Source organism: Condylura cristata, unplaced genomic scaffold (genome assembly GCF_000260355.1).
Source record: "Condylura cristata isolate star-nosed mole 26May11 unplaced genomic scaffold, ConCri1.0 scaffold00007, whole genome shotgun sequence".
Lineage (NCBI taxonomy): Eukaryota > Metazoa > Chordata > Mammalia > Eulipotyphla > Talpidae > Condylura > Condylura cristata.
This window is the reverse complement of record NW_004567108.1, coordinates 34,616,012-34,636,929: the sequence shown is the minus strand read 5'-3', so window position 1 is coordinate 34,636,929 and position 20,918 is coordinate 34,616,012. Positions and strand designations below refer to the sequence as shown.

The following is a 20,918-nucleotide window of genomic DNA, read 5'->3' as shown; positions in this document are numbered from 1 at the left end:
AGAAAGGGGCCCAAATGAGCACTGAGGTTTGGTGGTGGGCAGGGTGTGAAAGTATATACACCTGTGGACCTTTGAACTTATACCCCCAGACCAGATAAAACTCAGGGGGCGAAGAGGAAGGAGTAGCCTTTGTGCTTTCTCATCAGTATTCAACACTGTGATTAAACCAGTCACAAAATTGTATGTCTGGGGTAGTTTTTCTACTACTGCCCTGAAACTGAATTATCTGTTATCAGGTAGATAAAAACCATTTCCACAATTCTGCCAAGTTTGTAATTTTGGAAAATCTAGACGCTGAATACAATAGAATAGAATTTTGTTTGGTCTAAAGATGACCATCTCAAGCTTTATGACTAAGGGATGCAGAGAGCAAAGTCTGAACCACAGCTCTGCAGCTGGTGAAAGCACAGATAGCTGTTTCACAATCTTGCCCTGGCTTCTAAGACTCTGTCATCATATCACATGATGGACATTCAGACTGCCTGCTGACCAAGAGCCTGGACTCAAGGTTTGTCTTTCATGAACTACCTACCATTTATAGTGAGGTATAAATTCTTCCTTATTGAAAAATATGAGAACTGAAGGCAGGCTCCTGTTCTACAGCATCCCAAGTCTTTACACATGATACTACTTTTTCTCCATCCAGGCTTCCAGACTATATAGTAAAGACTGTCTAGACCTCAGTTTGCAGAGAATTATTTTTCTAAGGACAGGAGAAAAGGCAGCCATTTGTTACAGCTACTGGCAGCCTGTGGGGAAGCTCCTAGTGCCGGGACCAGCACAACTGTTGTCATATGCTGCTCATCCTATAGCTAAGAAACATCCTAATATTTCTGGAGAGTGAATTCACAGCAGACAGCTGGTAACAGACAGTGCCTGAGGAAAGTCTACTGAGTGCAGAGGAAGGAGTACCCAGGCAGGGGTGTGGAGGAACATGCTAAGTAGGATTATTTAAACACCTTCAGGCAGTGTGACTCAAGATATCTGATCATTGTTTTCTCAATAAAGGGCTGTTTTTCACACTGACCCCCTTGAACACTGTCTACCTGGACATTTCACCCCTTCCCACCAAAGGGCACTTAAGAAGCATCCTGTCACCAAACTACTTCCTGACAAAATTATTCTTGTATGCTTCCAGTGGCTATTCCTCTTCATCACATAATATTCATATTTATGTGTTTATCAACAGCTGTTTACTTAGTTGATGGCTCTGAATCCAGACACTATTCTTAGCTCTGAAAAAAGTTAGCAGGGATCTGACCCCCTTGTGGACAGAAAAACTGTCCTTCATATGCCCCTGACAGCACGCTTTCTAACACATTATTGGGCATTCAACGTTTGCTCAATCAATACTAAATTCTAATAAGATGATGGACAAGAATTTACCATAAACCTTGGCCTTTGTTTCCAAGTTTAACTTATTTTCTCATTTCAGTTGTTGACTCATTTAGGGACATATAGCACGAACTATCAGAACATCCATTCCTAGCTCTGAAAAAAGAGAGATAAACAATGTAAAATTTTCCCTCCTATCAGCTCTATCCTGTGACTCAGTGGTCTGGGGTGTGAACCTAGTTCTTTCTTGCCCCAGCTCAGTTCAGGCTGCCCCTAAATCACTCCCTATCTCTCACCTTGGGCAACCATCTCCCACAGAAGGCAAGACAGATTAGACAAGAGAATGAACTGCTTCCTATAGCCCATCCACATTCTGGGATGTAAGTTAGCATTCTAGGCTTACTAGAGGTGATAGTTTCAGCAAGTTCAGAAGGTCTAAATTAAAGGAAAACCAGAACAATTCTGTTCATGTGCATTTTAGAACTGAAAACATTCTATTATATAGTGAGCCATCTCACTGGCTTTTCCTATTTCTACTATTCATTTTTTAAATACCAGAAGAACCAGGACTCAATCCTCCTTATCAATTATCTCCTTAGAGTGACAAAATACACTCTCTCCATTCACATTTCCCAAATCTGATCTCTAACTTTGACTTCCAAATTTGCATATCCAACTGTGTACTTAACCTTCACTTGGGCTGTCTAACAAGGTACTTGAAAATTGTATCCAGGTTTTTAATTCCCAGTCCCCACTTCTAAACCTACCCTTGGCCCTGTGGACCTCATCTGAGCAAATGGGAGTTCAATTCTTACACCTTTCAGGGCCCACTTTATTTTATCAACAATGACTCTCATCCCAGCCATTCCCTTTTCTTGGATACTGACTACCTATATGGGTTCCTCTTTCATCTCTAACTTAGTGGTTAAATCTCTTCTCACTAATAATACCACTTCCCTTCTCAGCACCCTACATTCTCATCCTAGACTTTCTTCCCTGGACTATACCTTTTTAAAACCTCCATAGCACTCTACCTTTTAATACATTAATATCTTACTTACTTGATCAAATTGGTAGGGACCGAGAATAAAGAGAACTTTTTGTCATCACTAAGAACAAAGTCTGATGTGTTATAGGTGTTCGTTAAGTGTGACTTGAATAAATGGATTAATGAAGATACAATGCTATGGTGTGGATTATATTACATTTTTTTTTAATGGGTGGAGGAAAAGCTTCTTTGATAATGTGAATTGCAGGTGTTGTCCATTTTGCCTAACAGAATACCAGTCACCCTTGCTAATAAAACACACATATGTCCAAACCATGGGCCTAGCCTTTTGAAAACCTCTTTTCTAGCTACAGAAAATGGATATTCATGGGGAGATCATACAGAAAGTAGCCTTATTAAATACAGTGTAAAATTTTCAGTTTTGTAGAGACCAGACTTTTTAGCCTCAAAATTGTGCAGTTATTTCTAATGATGTCTGGCTGTGGTGATGACAGCTTAAAAGACTGTAGCTGTTTTGTGGGAACTGCTTAGGACACCAGCTGGAGGGGGCAGCTTCTGCAGGGCAGGGTTAAACAGAAGTGCAGGAAACCAACAGGTGACAAGATCAAGGGAGACAAGGGGAACTGAAGGATGTGAACCACGGCAATCTGCAGCGAGGTACAGGTGCTACCTAGGGCCAGCATGAGCCTCAAAAATGGAAAGATAATCAAGAACCTTAGCACTGAAGGCAAAGAATATAGAAATGCTTAACAACCCAGGAAAATAACCATTCCCGTAAGAAACTCTTGAGGGCAGTGTCACCTACCAACCTCTGGAGCATTGTGTTGGAGTGGGGGTAAGCTGGGGATGGAGGAATATAACGTGTAGTTATTAAATCTAAAGTCTGACAGAATCACTTATACAAAAACTGATGTAGTCTGAAAGACACTATTATGCATGCTAGAGGCACTCTGTAGTGATGATTTTCAGTCATCAACATAAGGCTAATAGAGACTCCCTACACTTTTAATTAAGAAAGATGAGGTGCAGCTTAGAATCTCATGAGTAAAAAAGTTGAAATACATTAAGATAGTTTAAAAAAATCTTATTTTGGCATACTATGCATTTCTTCCATAATAAAATAGCATTGGTTTCAAGGACTCCAGGATGCCTCAAAGTATGCATTTTTGGCTCTGATGAATTCCCATTTGGTTCCCTGTTGACAGCCATGAGGACAATGTTTCCTATTCCTTGGATACTGTGTTGCTGACTAAATTCACATGCTGTTTCTGATTCCCATTTCCTATCTAGTCTTCATTTTTTGGAAGACCCTTTTGGAAAGGGCTTCTATAGTAAAAATGGTTGATTTTAAGTAAAGGCGACAGAGTTACAGCTTTAAACACTACCCCTATTTTTACACATTCACAGCTTATTTTTTTAATGCTATAAATTTATATAGGTGATTAAACCCTTTCAGTGATCAGTTATTACAGTAACAATGGCAGTAGTTAATGCTTAACGAATGGCACCAACATGAAGCAGGCCGTGACTAGACACTTTAAATACAACACATTAGTCTCTGTATTATTGATAGCTTTATGTGACAGATGAGAAAACAAAGCAAAGAGGGATCAGCACAGCTAATCTGTGGTAGAGCTGGAACTCAAATCCAGACACACTGCTCCAGAGTTCACTCTTGAGCCCTCACATTATAACACTGCTAGATTGCAAACTAGAGCCTACCTCCCAAACAGAAGCATTGCTTCAGCTGCAAATGGGAGATGGAAATGTACTGATGACTGACTTATTTATACTAGAGAGGTTAGAGAACAGAGATTGAACAGTTTTCAAGTGAGAAAGTCAGAGGCATACTGTGAGGGCATGATTGGGAGGGGAGACCGGCACCAGAATAAGGTACAGAAAGGTACACTAACGTTACTGCAAGATACTTTCTATCACAATCTGAGTGTCACCATCTTTATTGCTTATAGATGCCACTTTAGAATGCTGACCCTTGGCAAAAGCAATTTCTAGAAAGTAAGTCTAGTGAACAGGTTAGAACAATGTAAGATTTGCCATGATACCTCTTCTAGAGGATGCAGAATACCTTTGTGAGCAGAAAACTGCAAATCACAAAACCCATCAGACTTGGTGTTTGTGTGTGTGGGGGGATGTAAGTTGTGTAATCCACTTATATTTTAGTATACAACTATCTGAAATTGCACATACCTAGAATAATAATGCCATCCACAAAAAACAACCACCAATATTCTTTTCAGACATCTGTATCTGATTTAAAAAAATCCAGTACTGAGTGCATTCTCAGGCAGTCCTAAAATTAATCCCACCTCAGCAGGTCAGACATTCTTTAACCATCTTCTTCCTCCAAGTAGTCTTTCTTAATTCATGGAACAGAACTGGATGTCTTTGTGTTAATGACCTCCTCCTATCTCCAATCCTGCTACCACTATTGATACATGTTAGGTTCTAATTAATCCCATATTAACAAGATCTGCTCATCTATCTACTGAAGATGATGTTGCTCTCAAACTTGGGCATTTCGACTTTTGGGGGGAGGGGGGATTTTGCTTATATTAATTGCATATACCAGGATGTTAGCCTCCAGAGCTCTCCCTTCCACCAGCAAGAGTTCCGGTATAGTGCCCTCCAATTCCGAAGTTAATTAACTATGATATTCCAACTGCCTGATGATCCAGAAGCCAGCATGGACTACTCTTCTCAGTATCAACATATCAATCATTCAAAACCAGTTGTATTTGAATAATCAATCTATACTGCTTAACCACAGTCTAGAGGTTGAGGCTGGCATAAGACTAGAGAAGACATTTAAAACAAAGGAGTTGGCCCCAGGGGAGAGGACCACTGTGGACCCCCACCACATAATTCTGGTACCTGCAGCACAGCAGGAAGCTTGAATCGTTGAATCTAAATGGAGGTCACCCTTAGTGCTCTGCTCCCATGGTTCCTTTCTAACTATTACTCCTTATTAGTACCACTTCTCAGACTGCAGAGAGTTTATCCCCATTACAAAGAATAAGAAGTACAAATGAAGAAAGAGAAGAACACATCACAAATGCTGGAGTGATATCCCCTCAAGCCTGGGAAAGAGCCTCAATCTAGTAGAACTGTGGAATACAGTCTGAAGTAGTTCAAGGTAATGATCACAAGAATGCTTGCTGAATTAAAGAACAAAAGCAAAACCAAAGAACAGTGGGTGAAGTACAACAGGAACAGAATGTAGAATGAGAAAATGTGAGACCTACGATTAGAATTACCAGACTTTAAAAATGCTATAACCAAATTAAAAAATATAATAGGGCCTCAACAGCAGGCAAGTGTAAGTTATATGGAGAATCTGTGAGTTCAAAAGTATGTTAGAGAACATACAAGTAGAATAACAGAGAGAAGGAAACAAAATGAAAATAGTGTTAAGGATTGTTTCGGGTAATCTAAAGAGACTAATAACCCATTTAATGGAGGTCCCTGAAGAGGTAGAAGAGAAAGGCATAGAAACTATTTGAAGAAGTAATTGCTGGGAAATATCTCAATCTGGGAAATGAGACATCCTGGTCCAAGAGGGCCAAAAAGTAATACCAAATACAAATGTCAGTATACCATGATAAACTGTCAGTCATGATAGGGCAGAACACTAAAAACTTCAATGAAAAGAAATAGTAATCCTATAAGGGAGCACCAATTAGACTACACTTTTTTTTCCCCAGTAGAAACCCTACAGGCAAGAAGGGAATGACAGGAGATAAAACTTAAGTACTCAAAAAGATTTCCAGTTCAGAATTCTTTACTCTGCAAGATTAACATTCAACAGAGACAGAGGGTCAGGAGATTCACTGAAAAGCAAAATAATTTACCTGCACCAATCCACACATGAAAGTAGTGCTAAAGGGTTATTATTGTAAAACAGCAGACCAACACAGAAGTAACATAATAAAGTGGAGAGTTACATCGTAGCCTACAAGGGCAAGATTGAAACCAAACTATCCAGCAGGTTCTGCCTCAGCAGAATTTCAGACAAAAATTACTAGAAACAACATAGACAATGAAAAGGAACTTTAAAAGATTTAAAAATTTAAAAGAAAAACCAACCCCAAATGGCAATAAGTACTGATGTCTCAATAATCACCTTAAATGTAAATGGTTTGTGAAACCTGTCATTTACAGGAAACCCATCTTACCAACAAAGATAATCAGAGTTAAAGGGTGGAAGATAATCATGCAAGCAAATGGCAGTAGAAAAAAATCAAGAAAAGCTGTATTTATATCAGAAAAGATGGAGTTCCAATTTTAAAAGGTAGTAAGAGATAAAGACTTTACATAATGGTTAAGAACATAATACAAAAGAAATAATGTATGTATTAAATGATAACACACCAAGATACATAAGTACTAGCAAAACTGAAGAGAAATATTGAAACAAAACAAAACACTAGAGAACTTAGTACTCAACTTTCAACTATGGTCAGATAAACAAGACAGAATAAATAAGGGAACAATAACCTCAAATGAGGAACTAGACTAAATAGGCTTAACAGTATCTACAGAACACTCCACCCCAAAATCACAGTATAGACTAATAAAGAAGAGAGAAAACATTAACTACAAATGAAAGAGAAGTTACCACAGGTAGCATGGAAATACAAAGGATTATAAGAGATTATTTTGAACAAGTTACATGTCAATAAATTCAGTAAAAATTTCTAGGTCAATATAGCTTACTGAGACCAAACCAGGAAGAAACACTGAGGTGAATAAATCAACTACAAACATGGAAATTAAAGCAGCAATTAACCTCTCCCCAACAAAACCCCAGAATTAGATGGCTTCATGAATTTATTAGATTTTAAAGAACTTATGCCTATTTTGCTTGAATTGTTTTTAAAAACCCAAAAAGATGGAACATTTCCTAATATACTTTAGAATACTGAAACCAGGTAGACAGCACAAAAAAAAATTTTACAGACCAATATCCTCGGTGAATATTAATGTGAACGAATATTAATGTGAATGAATATTAAAGCTTCAACAAAACACTAGCAAATCAAATTCAGCAATAGATCATAAGGTTTATATATCATAGCCAAGTAAAATTCATCCCAGGGATGCAAGTATGACTCAGTCAATCAATGTAATGAACTATATATTTTTTTAAAAAGTATGGTTACAAATCATAAAACAGATGCAGAGAAAGCATCTGATAAGATTTGGCAACCACTTCTATTAAAAACTAAGCAAGATGAGAACAAAAGGAGTCTACCTCAATAACAAAGGCCATGCATTATAAACTGATAGCTAATGTAATATTTAACAGTGAAAAAAGAAAGGCTACCCTAAGAAACCAAGAAAAAGACAGGATACCAACTGTCATCACATTTGTTTAATTTAGTAGAGCAATCAGCTTGAGTAATCAGACAGCAACAGGAAATGAAAAGAATCCAAGTTGCAAAGGAAGAAGTGAAACTATCGCTATTTGTAAATAATACAACATTATATATAGAAAACCCTAAAGACTCCATTACAAAGGTATAGAAATAAGTGAATACACAAAGTGGCATGTTATAAAATCAACATACAGAAATCCATTGCATTTTTACATACAAACAACAAAAAGAAAAGGAAATTAACAGTTTTATTCTATGTCAATTCAAAAAGGATTAGCTATTTCAGAATTAACATGGATGTAGAAGACTTCTACAATAAGAACTACAAGACCTTATTGAAGGAGTTAGCTAAGGTGATAGACATTCCACAATAATGGATGGGGAGAGTTAATATAATCAAAACTGCTCTTCTACCTGAAGCAACATATAAATTTAAGATAGTTCCCACCAAAATACCAACAGTATTCTTCAAAGAACTTGAACACAAATACTGCAATTTTTAAGGAAACAAAAGTCTTCAAATAGCAAACTCAATCCAGTGAAAAGAGGCGAGAGAGGCATCATGTTACCTCACTACACTATAAAACAACAGTGATTGGTACAAACACGTGAATCAGTGGAACAGAATCAAAAGTCCAGAAAATAAATTGATGTTATAACAAGCAGTCATGATCTTACAAGGGGGAAAAGAAAGATTAGAAATGTTGAGAAAACCAGATAGTCAAGTGCAGAAAGAATGCCGCTGTATCACACACTAACTCCAGGCGTAAAAATTCTGAATATTACAAAGAATTAGATATAAGATCTGCACCAAAAAAACACATAAAATACTGGGGATATGTTCTATGACATCAATAACAAGAGTTTCTGGAGACAACACCTATAGCAAGGAAAGTAAGTCAAACAGTTGGGATTTAAATTTCAAAGTTCAAATTTAAAAGCTTTTTATACAGTTAAAAAGTGTCTGTATTAAAAAGACATCCTACTGAATGGGAGAAAATATTCACACAATTATACAACAAGGAGTTAATATCCAAGATACATAGAAAATTTATTCAATTAAAAAAAATTTTTTTAACCCCAATACATGGACAGTAGATCTAAACCAAAGAGGATATTCAGAAATGAATACATGGAAAAATACTCATCCTTAAAAAATCATTTTTAATAAGGGAAATGCAAGTTAAAACCACAAATTATTGCCCTAAATCCATAAGAGTGGCACATTTTAGAACACCCAAAAGTGCTGGAAGGGATGTGGAGAGAGAGGATCCCTAGTACTCTTTATGATTGGTAAGTAAACTGGTACAGCCAATCTGGATTTACCTTTAAAAACCCAAATCCAAAATACCAAATGACCTAGCAATTCCACACCTGGGTATTTATCCAAAGAAGTTGAAGCCATCAACTAAATAATAATAATAAATCTCATGTTCTACAGTGTTGCAGCATTTGCAATAGTGAATACCTGAAAGCAACCTAAATGCTCAGTAAGAGAAGACTGGATCAAGAAGATGTATATTCATACTATGCAATACTATTCAGTCATGAAGACAAATGTTACCATTTACAATATGATGGAAGGAGTTAGCAAGTGCAGCAAAGCAAGTCAGAATGGCAAAGACAGATATTGGACATTTACATAGTGGGCAACTCGACAAAATAAAATAGTTAAAACTAGCAATCTTTAATAAAGTGATGTTTCTTGGGGGGGGTGAGAAAGAGTCTTAAGTGTATATAACAGATGGTCAGGTGGGATATAAAGATTTCTGAAGAGGAATGCAAGAGTGGAGGATCGGATATCAATATATATTTTTTTAATGCTTGTAGTATCGATACGTTCTCCATAGGAGTCTAGTAGGGTAACTTGTTTTCTACTAGAAAAATTCCCATGGATTGTAACTGACAAGAAAAATACTCTTTGGGGTGGGGTGTAGTGGTATTGGTGGTGACAGAGCAACATCAAGAGAATTCTTTGGAAGACACTCAGATCATAGCTGTCATAAAAAGACCTGAGGGTCAAGGCCCCCGAAGGTAGTTTCTGTTATAATCACTCAAAATTAATGACCATTAAGAATTGTCTGATGTCCCTAGAATACGTAGAATAACAATTTATAAGAAAGATGCAATTTCTCCCTTATTGAAGCTTCCGTAATTCTTTTGTAGCACTGATTCATATTTTTATGCAAATTTGCTTCACAGGCAGTCTCTAAGCCTTCATTTTTAACTTGTTAAAATGTATACCAAAACACTACTTTAGTCAAATCATTCCTTCTCATGAATTAATGATGAAGTCGTACTTCACATACCAAGTTGTTTCCTAAACTACACATCGGCAATTAGAAATATGTGAAAAGTATTCATTTAACCTGTAGGATTAAAAAAGAGCTCCCATTTTATTATAACCAAAATGATTTTATAAATCAAAATAAGCTGCCAAAATACAGTGCAGTATATGGCAGATTAAAAGATATTCAAAAACTAGTTATTTTTAGAAAAATAAGTTTACTTCCTACTAAACATGTTAGGGTCCAGATAATGTTAAATAATTCCTATGATGAGCCAAGTACCATTTGTTCAACAGTAGGCCTTTGCAGTTGGTCTGGAAGCTGACACATAGCTACTATTCTTTTTGATTTGAGGTTCTTAATATTGGCTTCATTTTTTCAGTGTTTGTTTATTATTATTTTTTTTTGTACTTATTTTATTTATACAGAACTGGGGTACAGACCAGAGATGCGGAGGGTGAGAGAATTCCCCAGGGACAGAGTGGGGAGCAGAACAGGCAGATCAACGAAGTACACTGCTGAGGGGGGCAGCGAGCAGGACAGAAGAGATCTGCCTCACCAAGTGGATCTCCTCCGGGGCAGGCGGGATCGAACCCATGTGGAAGTGGCTTCTTAGTGCAGTGCTTTAACCTGCTGCGCCACCAGGGAGGGCCCTCAGTGTTTATTTTTAAATTTCCTTTGCACTGGGGACTATCTTTAAAGAAACAAATATTGCTGGGCATTTAATAAAGTTACTGGGAAGCCTCTGTGCAATAACTGAACTCATTACAGATGCAGATTACTTTTGAAGTGGCCACAGCTTAGAAGCATTACACCCTTGCATTAAGTATTTAAAACAGAGTGCCTGACTAGCTCGTGTAAATATTCAGAGCCACACTTAAGTGATTATTTGTTAATGGAATTTGAACATAGTTCACCAATGGCTCATAATAATCTGTGTACAATTAAGTGGTTACCATAGTAGCCACTTTTCACATTTATTTGCATATGAATTGTTATATCTGAATTTTATGAGCTTCTGATTTTATTCTAGATCCACCAATGGATTTTCTAAGAACAGATCCTAATGTCTAGTTTACTCAAATTAAAGCCCACTTAGTTTACTTGTTTCTAGGCAGTTTTTTAATTCTAAAGATCAGTTCTTTTTCCCTTCATATATAATGATATATGACACAAGCTATGCAATGTCTATCAACTGACAGATTCCAGGTAGATCGGGAAAAGCTCTGAAAAATCATAACTTCCACTGCTAGTTTATGTTATGACCTCCCTTTTTTGTATAATCATATTATCAAAATATTCTGAGCAACCATCAGTTTACAACTGGATTGTCTTAGCCTCCTAAAGCAGCTGCCTGGTCCAGGCAAGCTGCCCCAGGGCAAGAAATCCCTCTGTCTCCTGAGACAGAAGGCAAGCCCCAGGAGAGATAAGACCCCAGGGCATAAAAACTCCTGGGAAGCTTCCTTGGTTTCTTTATATAAAAAAGCAAACCTCTGATAAGACGCCCAGGGCATAAGGACTCATGGACAAATTTTAACCTTGATTACACAGGTGTTGTTTGATACACAACTGTACAACTTTCTCTTAATTTACTCCTTTTTAAAACAAGCACTAAGTACGCTCTGCTAGCCTAAAATTAGCCACTAGCTTTTCTTTAGACAATCACTGATAACACTGATAACACAATTTATTACTACCCCAAGACCCCTAATAACCTTTTGCTAACAAGCTCATCCCTTAGCAGACCCCTCTTCCTTTGAGTGATAACTAAACAGCTGTATACATGATAATTATCACAAAAACGTATAATCTAGTATACCATAATATGTTAAGGGAAAAATGCTTTGTTCCCCTTGTCCTTGAGAACGTTTTATGGTGATTTCTCATTAACTTATCCTATGCATTATTGCAATTAACTACTTGTTACACAGTATAAATAAAGACCTGCTGAGGGAGTGGCAGGAAGACTTGCACCCAATCCTGACTCCTGTGTCTTCCTCACGCCCGCTCCTCTCCCCCCTTTTGGAATCTCTGCTCGCTGACGCCTTCCCATCTTAGGGTCCTGCCTGTCTTGCCTCCAGACACCTCGATAGTTGGAGCTGGTCTCCAACAGATATATATTTTTTTCATCCCTGAAGTATAAGAAATAATGATTTTAACATGGCTTGGGGGCAGAAACTCAAGAAATTAAGACCTCAGGCTAAGGTCTATGCACTTAATAGATATCCAGTAGAAGCACATGGAATTGAAATGTAATTTTGGCCTGCCTTATAATATTTCTGTATTCTGCAAATGGCCAACAAGTAAGAAAAAATGGTCACTGTCACTTATAATCAGACAAATGCAAATCAAAATCACAATCAATGAGATATGACTTTATACCAGTGAGAATAGCACATATTTAAAAAGCCAGCAAAAACAAATGTTAGTGAGGATATGGAGAAAAAAGAACTCTCCTACACTGCTTGTGGGAATGCAAATTGGTTGAACCACCATAGAAGCTATGTGGGTGGTTCCCCAAACTAATAAAACTGGGGCTTCCATATGACTTAGCCAGTTCCATTCCTAGGAATGTACCTAAAAAGCACAAAAACATTAATTCAAAAGGAAATCTGTACCCCTATGCTTACTGCAGCATTATTTATAGTAGGTAAGATATGGAAACAACTCAAATGCCCAAAAACAGATGACTGGATCAAGAAGATGTGGTACATATATACAATGAAATACTACTCAGCAATCAAAAAAGAAAAACACATGCCATTCACAGCAACATGGGTGGAGGAGCTGGAAGGGATAATGCTCAGAAATAAGTCCAAAAGAAAAAGAAAAGTATTGGATGGCTTCACTAATAGGAATATAGGGGAACCAAATAAGGGATCAGAAAAAAAAAATAAGAATTTAAAAACAGGAGGGAAGAGCACAAGGGATGATGGTCATAGCTCATGGGTGAAATGGTGGTGGAAATTTTGTGGGGATACACATGAGAAAGCAAACTGTACAAAAATGAACAATGATATAAATATATATATGAATTAATAAAACTATTTCTACATTTTCTAGTTTTTAACAAAGGATTACCAAGGTTTAACAAATTAGTAAATACATCGCACATTTGATTCAGACATAGTTAGCCCTGCCTTCTGCTGGAGGCACTGTTAACGAACCAGAAATCAAGAAGCACCAGTGCTTATTCTAGACAAAATCCAGAGATATTCCTTCTATTTTCCTCCTTCATTTTCTTTGAGGGTATTCTGAAGTTGGGGAACCAAGGTCTCACTGGCTTCTCAGAGAAAACCAGCTGAATTTTTCAGGTTATAAAATTATGAGGCAAGATTCTGTGGGAGTCAGGAATCCCTTTCCCTTTGTCCTGTGTTTCACAAACCCATTCTTTCTTCTGTCTTCTCCAGTGACTGATTTTTCTTTTTGGCCTGGGAGTGAATGAATATGGCATGGGCTAAGTCAAATGGATGCTGGGACCAGGCTGAACTGTGGTTACTTTTCACCTTGTGAAAATACCCAGTCCCAGATAGTGAAGGTGGGATATTTCGTATGCTCATATACACTTCCATACATAACTCCAATTCATGACAAAGCAATTCAACAAAGCAACAACCTCCATTTGTCTTCTCTCTCAGATTCTTCTCCTTTTATTCTTCCCTTTTTTAACGTAATCCTTCTTCATCCTCAATTATTGTTTACTTCCAAGAATGCTGAGTCTACATGTCCTAGGACCTGAGCCACCAGAGAAAAGTGCAATCCCCTAGGAACATGCCGTCTCCCTCAGTGCCTCAGAGGCAGAGTTCAGCTACCAGCAATCTATCTGGTCAGACTGATGGAGCAGTCTGGACTGAGGCTGCTGTAGACAGACAGAGGACTACAGGGAGTAGAGTGTGAGAGCCAGCCAGACACAAAGAAGCAAACAGGCCTGTGAGGGAAGACTGGAAGATAGCAGGCCGCCGGACCCAGCAGCTCAAATGCTAGTCCAACCCTCATGGCAACCCCACTGGAATAGTCCCAGCCAGCTCAAGTGAGCCAAATCCTGAGCTCATTTTGATGGCTTTTGTCCCAAACCTGAGTCACTGGGGATTCCACATACTTCTAAGAGAACCCTAAATGCATTTCCAAAAACAAACTGCTTGATGCTGTCATGGAAAACCTGGATCTTTGCATTCTACAGTTTCACTGTGGATTACATCCAGGTCACAACCTACGGAAGACAGCTGGCACAGCAGACCCTGCTGGCGGAGTACCCAGCTTTTGTAATGAATCCCAGAGGGCTATGAACCGACCTGCATTTCTGGCTCTGTCAAGTCCAGGACAAGCCCTCACCTAGTGAAGACCAGTCAGACTGTGATTTATTCTACCAGGGGAGCCCGAGAAGTCACCTGCAATCAAGACTCAACTACTAGCCTCCAGAAAGGAGAGGAAAAGAGAAGTATGTTTAGGGAAAAAAGGAGAGCGAGACTTATGTTCTTTGTTTTCCTGTCCACACAACTGCTTATCTTCAGCTTAAAAAAAAAAAAAGAGCACTCTTCGAGGACACCCAAAGTGACCCTGGAGCCACCGGCCTATACTCTGTAGCCTTGACACAGGTAGGGACCAGGGAATGGCCTACATACTGTAGCTGTATTTTATTATTACTTTAAAGTAACCTTAGTTTTGAGATTGCTACTGAGGTAGCACATTCTTTCTCACGTCTAAAATCAGAACATCAAAGTGTCATTTGTCATAATGAAGGCTAAACAAATTTGTCTCCTCTTTAATCGTTAAAGTTAGGTGTAATAAAGAAATACACCTACAGCATTTTTGTAATTTTTCATCCAGTTATACTTCTAAAATGTCATTTATGCCAAAATAAAAGTTGTAAGAACAAACAGTCTGAGTGTTTTTCCAAAGAATCCTTTTGTTGCTCTGGCACTGGCCTTTTTTCTCACCATTTGTTTCAGTGCAGAATAGATCCAGAGTGGGGGGAGAGGTACAGCAAGAGAAAAGACTGATGTTCACAGCTGCAACCAGTCCTTGACTAAGGCTGAGGCTGACCAGATGCTACTCCAGATTGGCCAAGAGAAGAAAAAGCAGTCAGCTGCTTCAGACACTGGTGAGGCAATTTTCTCAGGCACAGATTGAGAGCTGCCATTTATGTGGCTTGAAAAGCCTGGTGCAGACCTCCATTAGAAGGAGCCTACTGAACACCCCTCATTGATGTGCCCTCCACCATCAGGAGGGGGCTGGCTGTCTAGCACTTAGTCCGTCTTTCCCATGATTTCAGCAGAGGAGTGCTGTTAAACTGGGAGGAGGAAATAAAAACCCATTTCTTCCTAGTGGTCCAGTGCTTATACTTAGATCAGTGGCCTCCAGAGAGGCAGTCTGTGAATACAGCAATCTCAGTCTCCTGCCATTTAAATTTTGAGTAACTTCATACTTTCTGAGATGCTGTACATATGCGTGGGGAACATAAGTGGGATAAAGTTAAGAATTCTTTTAGAAAGTCTAAACCTTTGAAAGACACAGAGGACTTAAAGACTAAGTGCAGGCATGCGGCTACGACCTTCTTTGCCCTCTTACCAGAGGCTGGACACAAACAGAAAGGTCAGGAATAACACATCAGAGAGAATAGTACTAGGAGGTATACATATCTTTGAGTCAAAATAAACACTCTAGCCATTTGAGAAACAGAAAACAAGCACCAAAATATATGTTAGACTAATCAACACTGAATTCACCTGGCTAACAACTTATCAAAAATTGCAAATAGTTTTCAAAACAGAGGGATATATGTATATTCTGCTTAAAAAGAAAGAAAAAAAATAAAAACCCTCCAAAGGACATACTGTGATTTCAGGACCCAAGATGTTTCAGCCCTTACTGTAAAGGATGACAATTTTCTCAGCATGGTAATCATTGCAGGGTCTCCTGCCTACCAACATATTAATAAAACCCATAATTAAGCCATGAAGTCATCAAAGATGGGCAAATACAACTGGATGAGGGGAAATAAAGCAGAACACTTCCCAGCAAGTTTTCCGACATACATGCATCTATGTGCATCTCCCTAAAGCACTGTGTGTCTGAGGTGAGTAAGGGCATTTCTCTGACAAGAAAAAGATGAATCAATATTAAAACCTATCTTAACACTTCTGGGAAGTGAAGTACAAGCTGAGAGAATAAACTTCAGATATCAGAAGCAAGCTAAGAAAGGAGACCATGATTCCAGTCTCCAAAATCTGAGATGTAAGAATTTAAGGTAAGAGTATATTTTCCTATCTACTTTTCAGAAGACAATGCCAAGGTTTTGAAAGGTACATTTATTTATCTCAAGTGAAAATTGCTAGTAACACAACTGAATATTAGAATCCTGTCCCTTCCCTTCCCAATCCCCCAAGTGCCGATCCAAGAGAGAAAGCCCTGCGGTGTATCAGGAGTCCATCCCCCTCGCAGACAGCAGAATGGTGGGGCAGGCCCACATCCTTTCTCTGGGCCTACTGTCCACTCCCACGACCCCTAAGACTGGAGAAGGCAGAGGAAACCATTTTTTTAAAAGTAGCATTGAGGACTATTCTTTGTTATTTCCAACATATTTGTACAATTGAACTTCTATTGTTCATTTTAATCAAATTTGGTAAACTTGTTAACTTTTTTCATTTTAATAGGTATTAACAAGTTACCTAAATCTTTTATTTTTTTCCACCTACAAACATTATCTCTTAGGGCAGAGAAAAAAGTGTTTGATCTGTAGTTTTGGAAGCTAGCCCTGCTGACTTTTAGAGTTTGTGCCAAGGTAGATAAGACTTACTTTACTTTTCACCTGTTTCTCTACAGCTCTAGACACTAGGCTCAGTACTTATCTTCACTGTTGAGGAGTCACATGTAAGAAACTTCAGAATATGCTGAGGGATGAGTCTCCTGAGTCCTACAGTTAGGGTGGCAGATGGATTACTACTTCCCATGTTAAATGTCCAGAATAATAAACACTTTCGTTATGTTTTTACATCCCCCCCCCCCGAAGATTAAGTAACTTTGAGTCTATTTCTCTACTTCCTTGAGGGAGTTCTTAAACTTAGCTGTCAATGTAAGTGTGGGCATATATGAGTATGTGTGAATTTCTACTGCCTTGAACAAGTCCCCTGAGTCAAGACAGACAGATACTCCTCTTGGTTCAAGATCCACCTTTCAAACCCTTGTGGTAGGCTATGCAAGTACTGTAGGTGGTAGATGTTTTCTTGTAGCTCACAGCCTCTCTCTGGAATCCCTGTAAAGCTCATACTTTGCTTTCTGCCTATTTTTAACCAGCTCATTGGTAAGAAAGTCCAAGAAAATGAAATAATTCGAATTAGTTTATATTTTCTGATCTGAGCACACTGAACATTCTGTCAGGCTCCAAGAGACAGACAATTTAAAACAGACATTATTTAATACAGAACAGCTGATTCTAATTCCTTCCTAGCTTGCCTCTTCCCCTCCCAAGCTGAAGTCACCCTGTGGTTGGGATGAGGCAGGACCAGGCTCCTGCCCCTGCAAGCTCCTGCCTTCCCTTACCACTGCAGTGAGCCCCTCTCACTGCCATTCCTCAGTGAGCAATGAGGAATGAGGTAGAGAGAAGCTTTTCATTTAACAGAAAAGCAAAACATAGTAGAACTCAAGCAAAGCCTGATAACTTAGAACCTGAGGAAATGAGTAATGATGGGAGGCATGTGAGACAGAGATCAGATGCTTCTTCTGGTGAAGGGAGAGTGAAACTAAGAAAAGGCAGCAATGAGGGCACACCACTTGCTCCTGGAGGAAATCTAAACAGACAGAAGGTGTCTTTTTCAAATGGGTGGTAAATGAGTCAACAATGAACGTGTGACCATGCAGAAGCCCTGGCCCCAGTGCTCCCAGACCCCTCCCCTCTCCCAGCACACCTACCTGCAATTCCTTGCAACAGCCCACAGACGTTGAAAATACTTTTCTTCATGATGCTTTGCACACACATAGTGAAGACGGACACCAGAGCCACCGTGCAGAGAATGAAGATTCCCGTGGCTAAGAAAATAGCTGTGGCCTGCCAGAAGCCACTGGCAATTTCACTGAAGCTCTCAGCATAGGGCCCACATAGCGTCTCCCGCTGGAAGTGTTGTACCCCAGGATTCCGGATGCAGCGGGCGTAGATGCCCAAGGTGGGATGGTAGTGCTCCAAGGGGCCCCTATTGTGGTCATCAGGCTCGGCATTGTTGCGAGGGTTGACTTTTCCAATTAGCCAGTCTGCGCTCATGAAGGCAATGAGCTCTGCAAAAGCCACCACAATACTCAGGAGGGTCCAGAGCATCGAGCGACAGGTGACAATGACATGACACATATTGATGTTCAAGGCAGAGAAAGAGTCAGGAGTCCGCGGGGTTAATAATAAGAAAGCCTGCAGGGAAGGAGGCTGGAGGCTCAGGCAGTTGCTGGCTCAGGCAGTCACTGGCTCAGAGGCAGGCTCAGTAGGCAGTGCCTGGTTTGAGCATTCACTCCCACAGCCTGGGACACCTTTCCACTGGCAGCTGGGCTATCCAGGGCTGTCATGCTGCCATGTCGAGCTCCTGAGCTGGGGCCAGCCTCACCTATAGGAGAGAAGGGAGGAGGCAATTAGCAGAGGCCTGACCCGCCCCTGAGCACCGCCCTCAAGGAAACTTCAGGTCTAAACAGAAGTGAGTCTCCTGCCCAGCAACTCCCTGCACAGCTGACCCTCCCAACCAACCCTCTTGTTCACACAACCGACCCTTCCTAACCCTTGTCACCACCCCAGCTCCGCAGAACCTCCCCTACAACAGCAAATCCTGGTTTCTGGCCAGCATGCCAGCTGTTTTCAGCACATTTACTGGTTTCTTTTAAGTTACCCCTCACACTCTCAGAATTGTTTGTGGTGGTTGCTGTTATCTCCAGGCAGCAAGACAGTAGAGAGAGGTCAATGACAGTTCCTGCATCTGCCATGGAGGCTCCTGTGCCATCATCTTTTATTAGAAGTCAAATAGCACAGGGATCTAGACAGATACAGATATGACTGGCAGTGAACCGTGTCAATGGACCGGCTGTATGTTTTAGTTTCTAGGATTCTCTGCTTGCTGTTTTGGTACTTCAATAAGTTTTCAGAGACTTGGAACAAAAAGTTTTGCTTAAAAATGGAAAATAGCAGCTTCCAAATTTGACCAGTCAAATTACTAAGCAGAGGCACAGAGTATTTGTTTCATAGGTGAGAACATTATGTGAGAACATAAAAGAGGACAGTATCATGAAAAGTGATTAATACATTGCTACCCAGACTTTTTTCATGCATTTCTCACTGCGTGAGTATTAGACAAAATAAATTATACTAATTTAAACTAAAAAAAAAAAAAATGAAAAGTTCCTGACTTACTCATTGGGGAAATTATTCAAAACAGAGGCATTAATGACCGCCGACTGAGTGTCATTACCACTGAGTAGACTTGCTGACAACAGAAACTCGCCCATGAAGAATGCATCCCTTGAACTACCCCAATTCATCACATATGCCCCTGCCTGAGCCCCAACTCACCCAGGTCTGGAACTCAACATGCCCATTGTTTCATATCTCACAAGGACTCATTCTGTTCCAAGGACAAATGGCTTCATTACCAGAGGGCTCTGCTCTAGCAGCTCAAACCTCCTTCAGAGGGGACTGAACCCTGAAACTGGGGTTGCAGTTGCTCATAGGCAGCCCCATTTTCTGCCCACTCTCCAAGGTCAGGAAAAATCAAACAGACATCTGGGCATAGGGCATGTACTGAATGATCAGATCTCATTAACCAAGGTCAAGTCAACTCCATGAGAAGTACAAAGAGCCCTTGGCATTCTGGTAGCAGGGTGGGGCAGGAGTTATGAGGAGGGAGGGAAGTGGGGAAATAAGGAAGCCCAGTGTTTCTCCACCGTTACTGTGGTAGCCTGCTGAGCTCTTAAACACATCACATTTAAAAATTCTCACATCACTCTAGTTATACAAGATGCTGTTTGTGGAAATCAGCTAGCCCAATACTAGGAACATAAGTACTTAATAATTGTTGGGGGTGGGGGGGGCTGTTTAATTGGGCTGTGTGGAGCATTGGCCAAGGGATAGGTGGTGTGTTCCACAGTAGGTATGGACGTCATCATGCCTGGATTCACCACTGTCTGGCCACAAGGCTGTTGAACTTCTAGGCTCAGCTTTGCCATCTACCACACAGACAGAATAAGGGTGTCCTCTCAATATTGTTGAGGAATAAGCAAGAACCTGTTAAATCGCCCCAGACAGTGCTCAGTATAATGAGTGCTTGACAAGTACCAACTCCTTTATCTCAGAGATTCTCCCTCACAAAGATGACACTGAGCACACAACAATTCAGCCTAAGGATTATGGTAAGTGAAGTTAGGAGAAAGACAAACACAGGATATGTGGAATATAGAGAAACAAAGCAATAGGTCACATAGAGCCAAACCAATAGCAAACCCCAGAAGTCTGACTGTGGAAGTGAGACTGCTTGAGGGAGAGCAAAGTATGGAGGGGACATGACAGACTCTAGTGCAGAACTATGGGTGGTGAGTGTGGTGGGGTGACATACATCTGAAGAGGTGTGATCCTATACTTGTAAGTCATATACAGCATGGTAAACTAGTGTTACTTCAATTAAAAAAATAATTAAAAAAATAGCAATGTGGGCCCTCCCTGGTGGCGCAGCGGGCTAAAGCACAGCACCAAGAAGCTAAAGTCACTTCCGCATGAGTTTGATCCCCGCCACGCCCGGAGGTGACCACATGGCGAGGCAGAGCTCTCCTGACCTGCCCACTACTCTCCTCAGCAGTGTACTTCCTAGATCTGCTCCCCGCTCTGTCTCTGGTGAATCCTCTCACCGCCCCTGCACCTCTGGCCTGTAC

General features: G+C 40.0%; 1 protein-coding gene across 2 annotated transcripts in view; it reads right to left on the bottom strand.

Annotated features, from left to right (window-relative positions):
* LHFPL2 (lipoma HMGIC fusion partner-like 2) overlaps positions 1-20,918 on the bottom strand; it is a 133,769-nt gene that overhangs the window by 7,662 nt on the left and 105,189 nt on the right. For both annotated transcript variants that reach the window (XM_012721943.1, XM_004678183.2), the window contains one exon: positions 17,937-18,613. In XM_012721943.1, coding sequence (XP_012577397.1) covers positions 17,937-18,366 — 430 coding nt within the window. In that variant the 5' untranslated portion in view covers positions 18,367-18,613. The remainder of the gene's footprint in view (positions 1-17,936; positions 18,614-20,918) is intronic.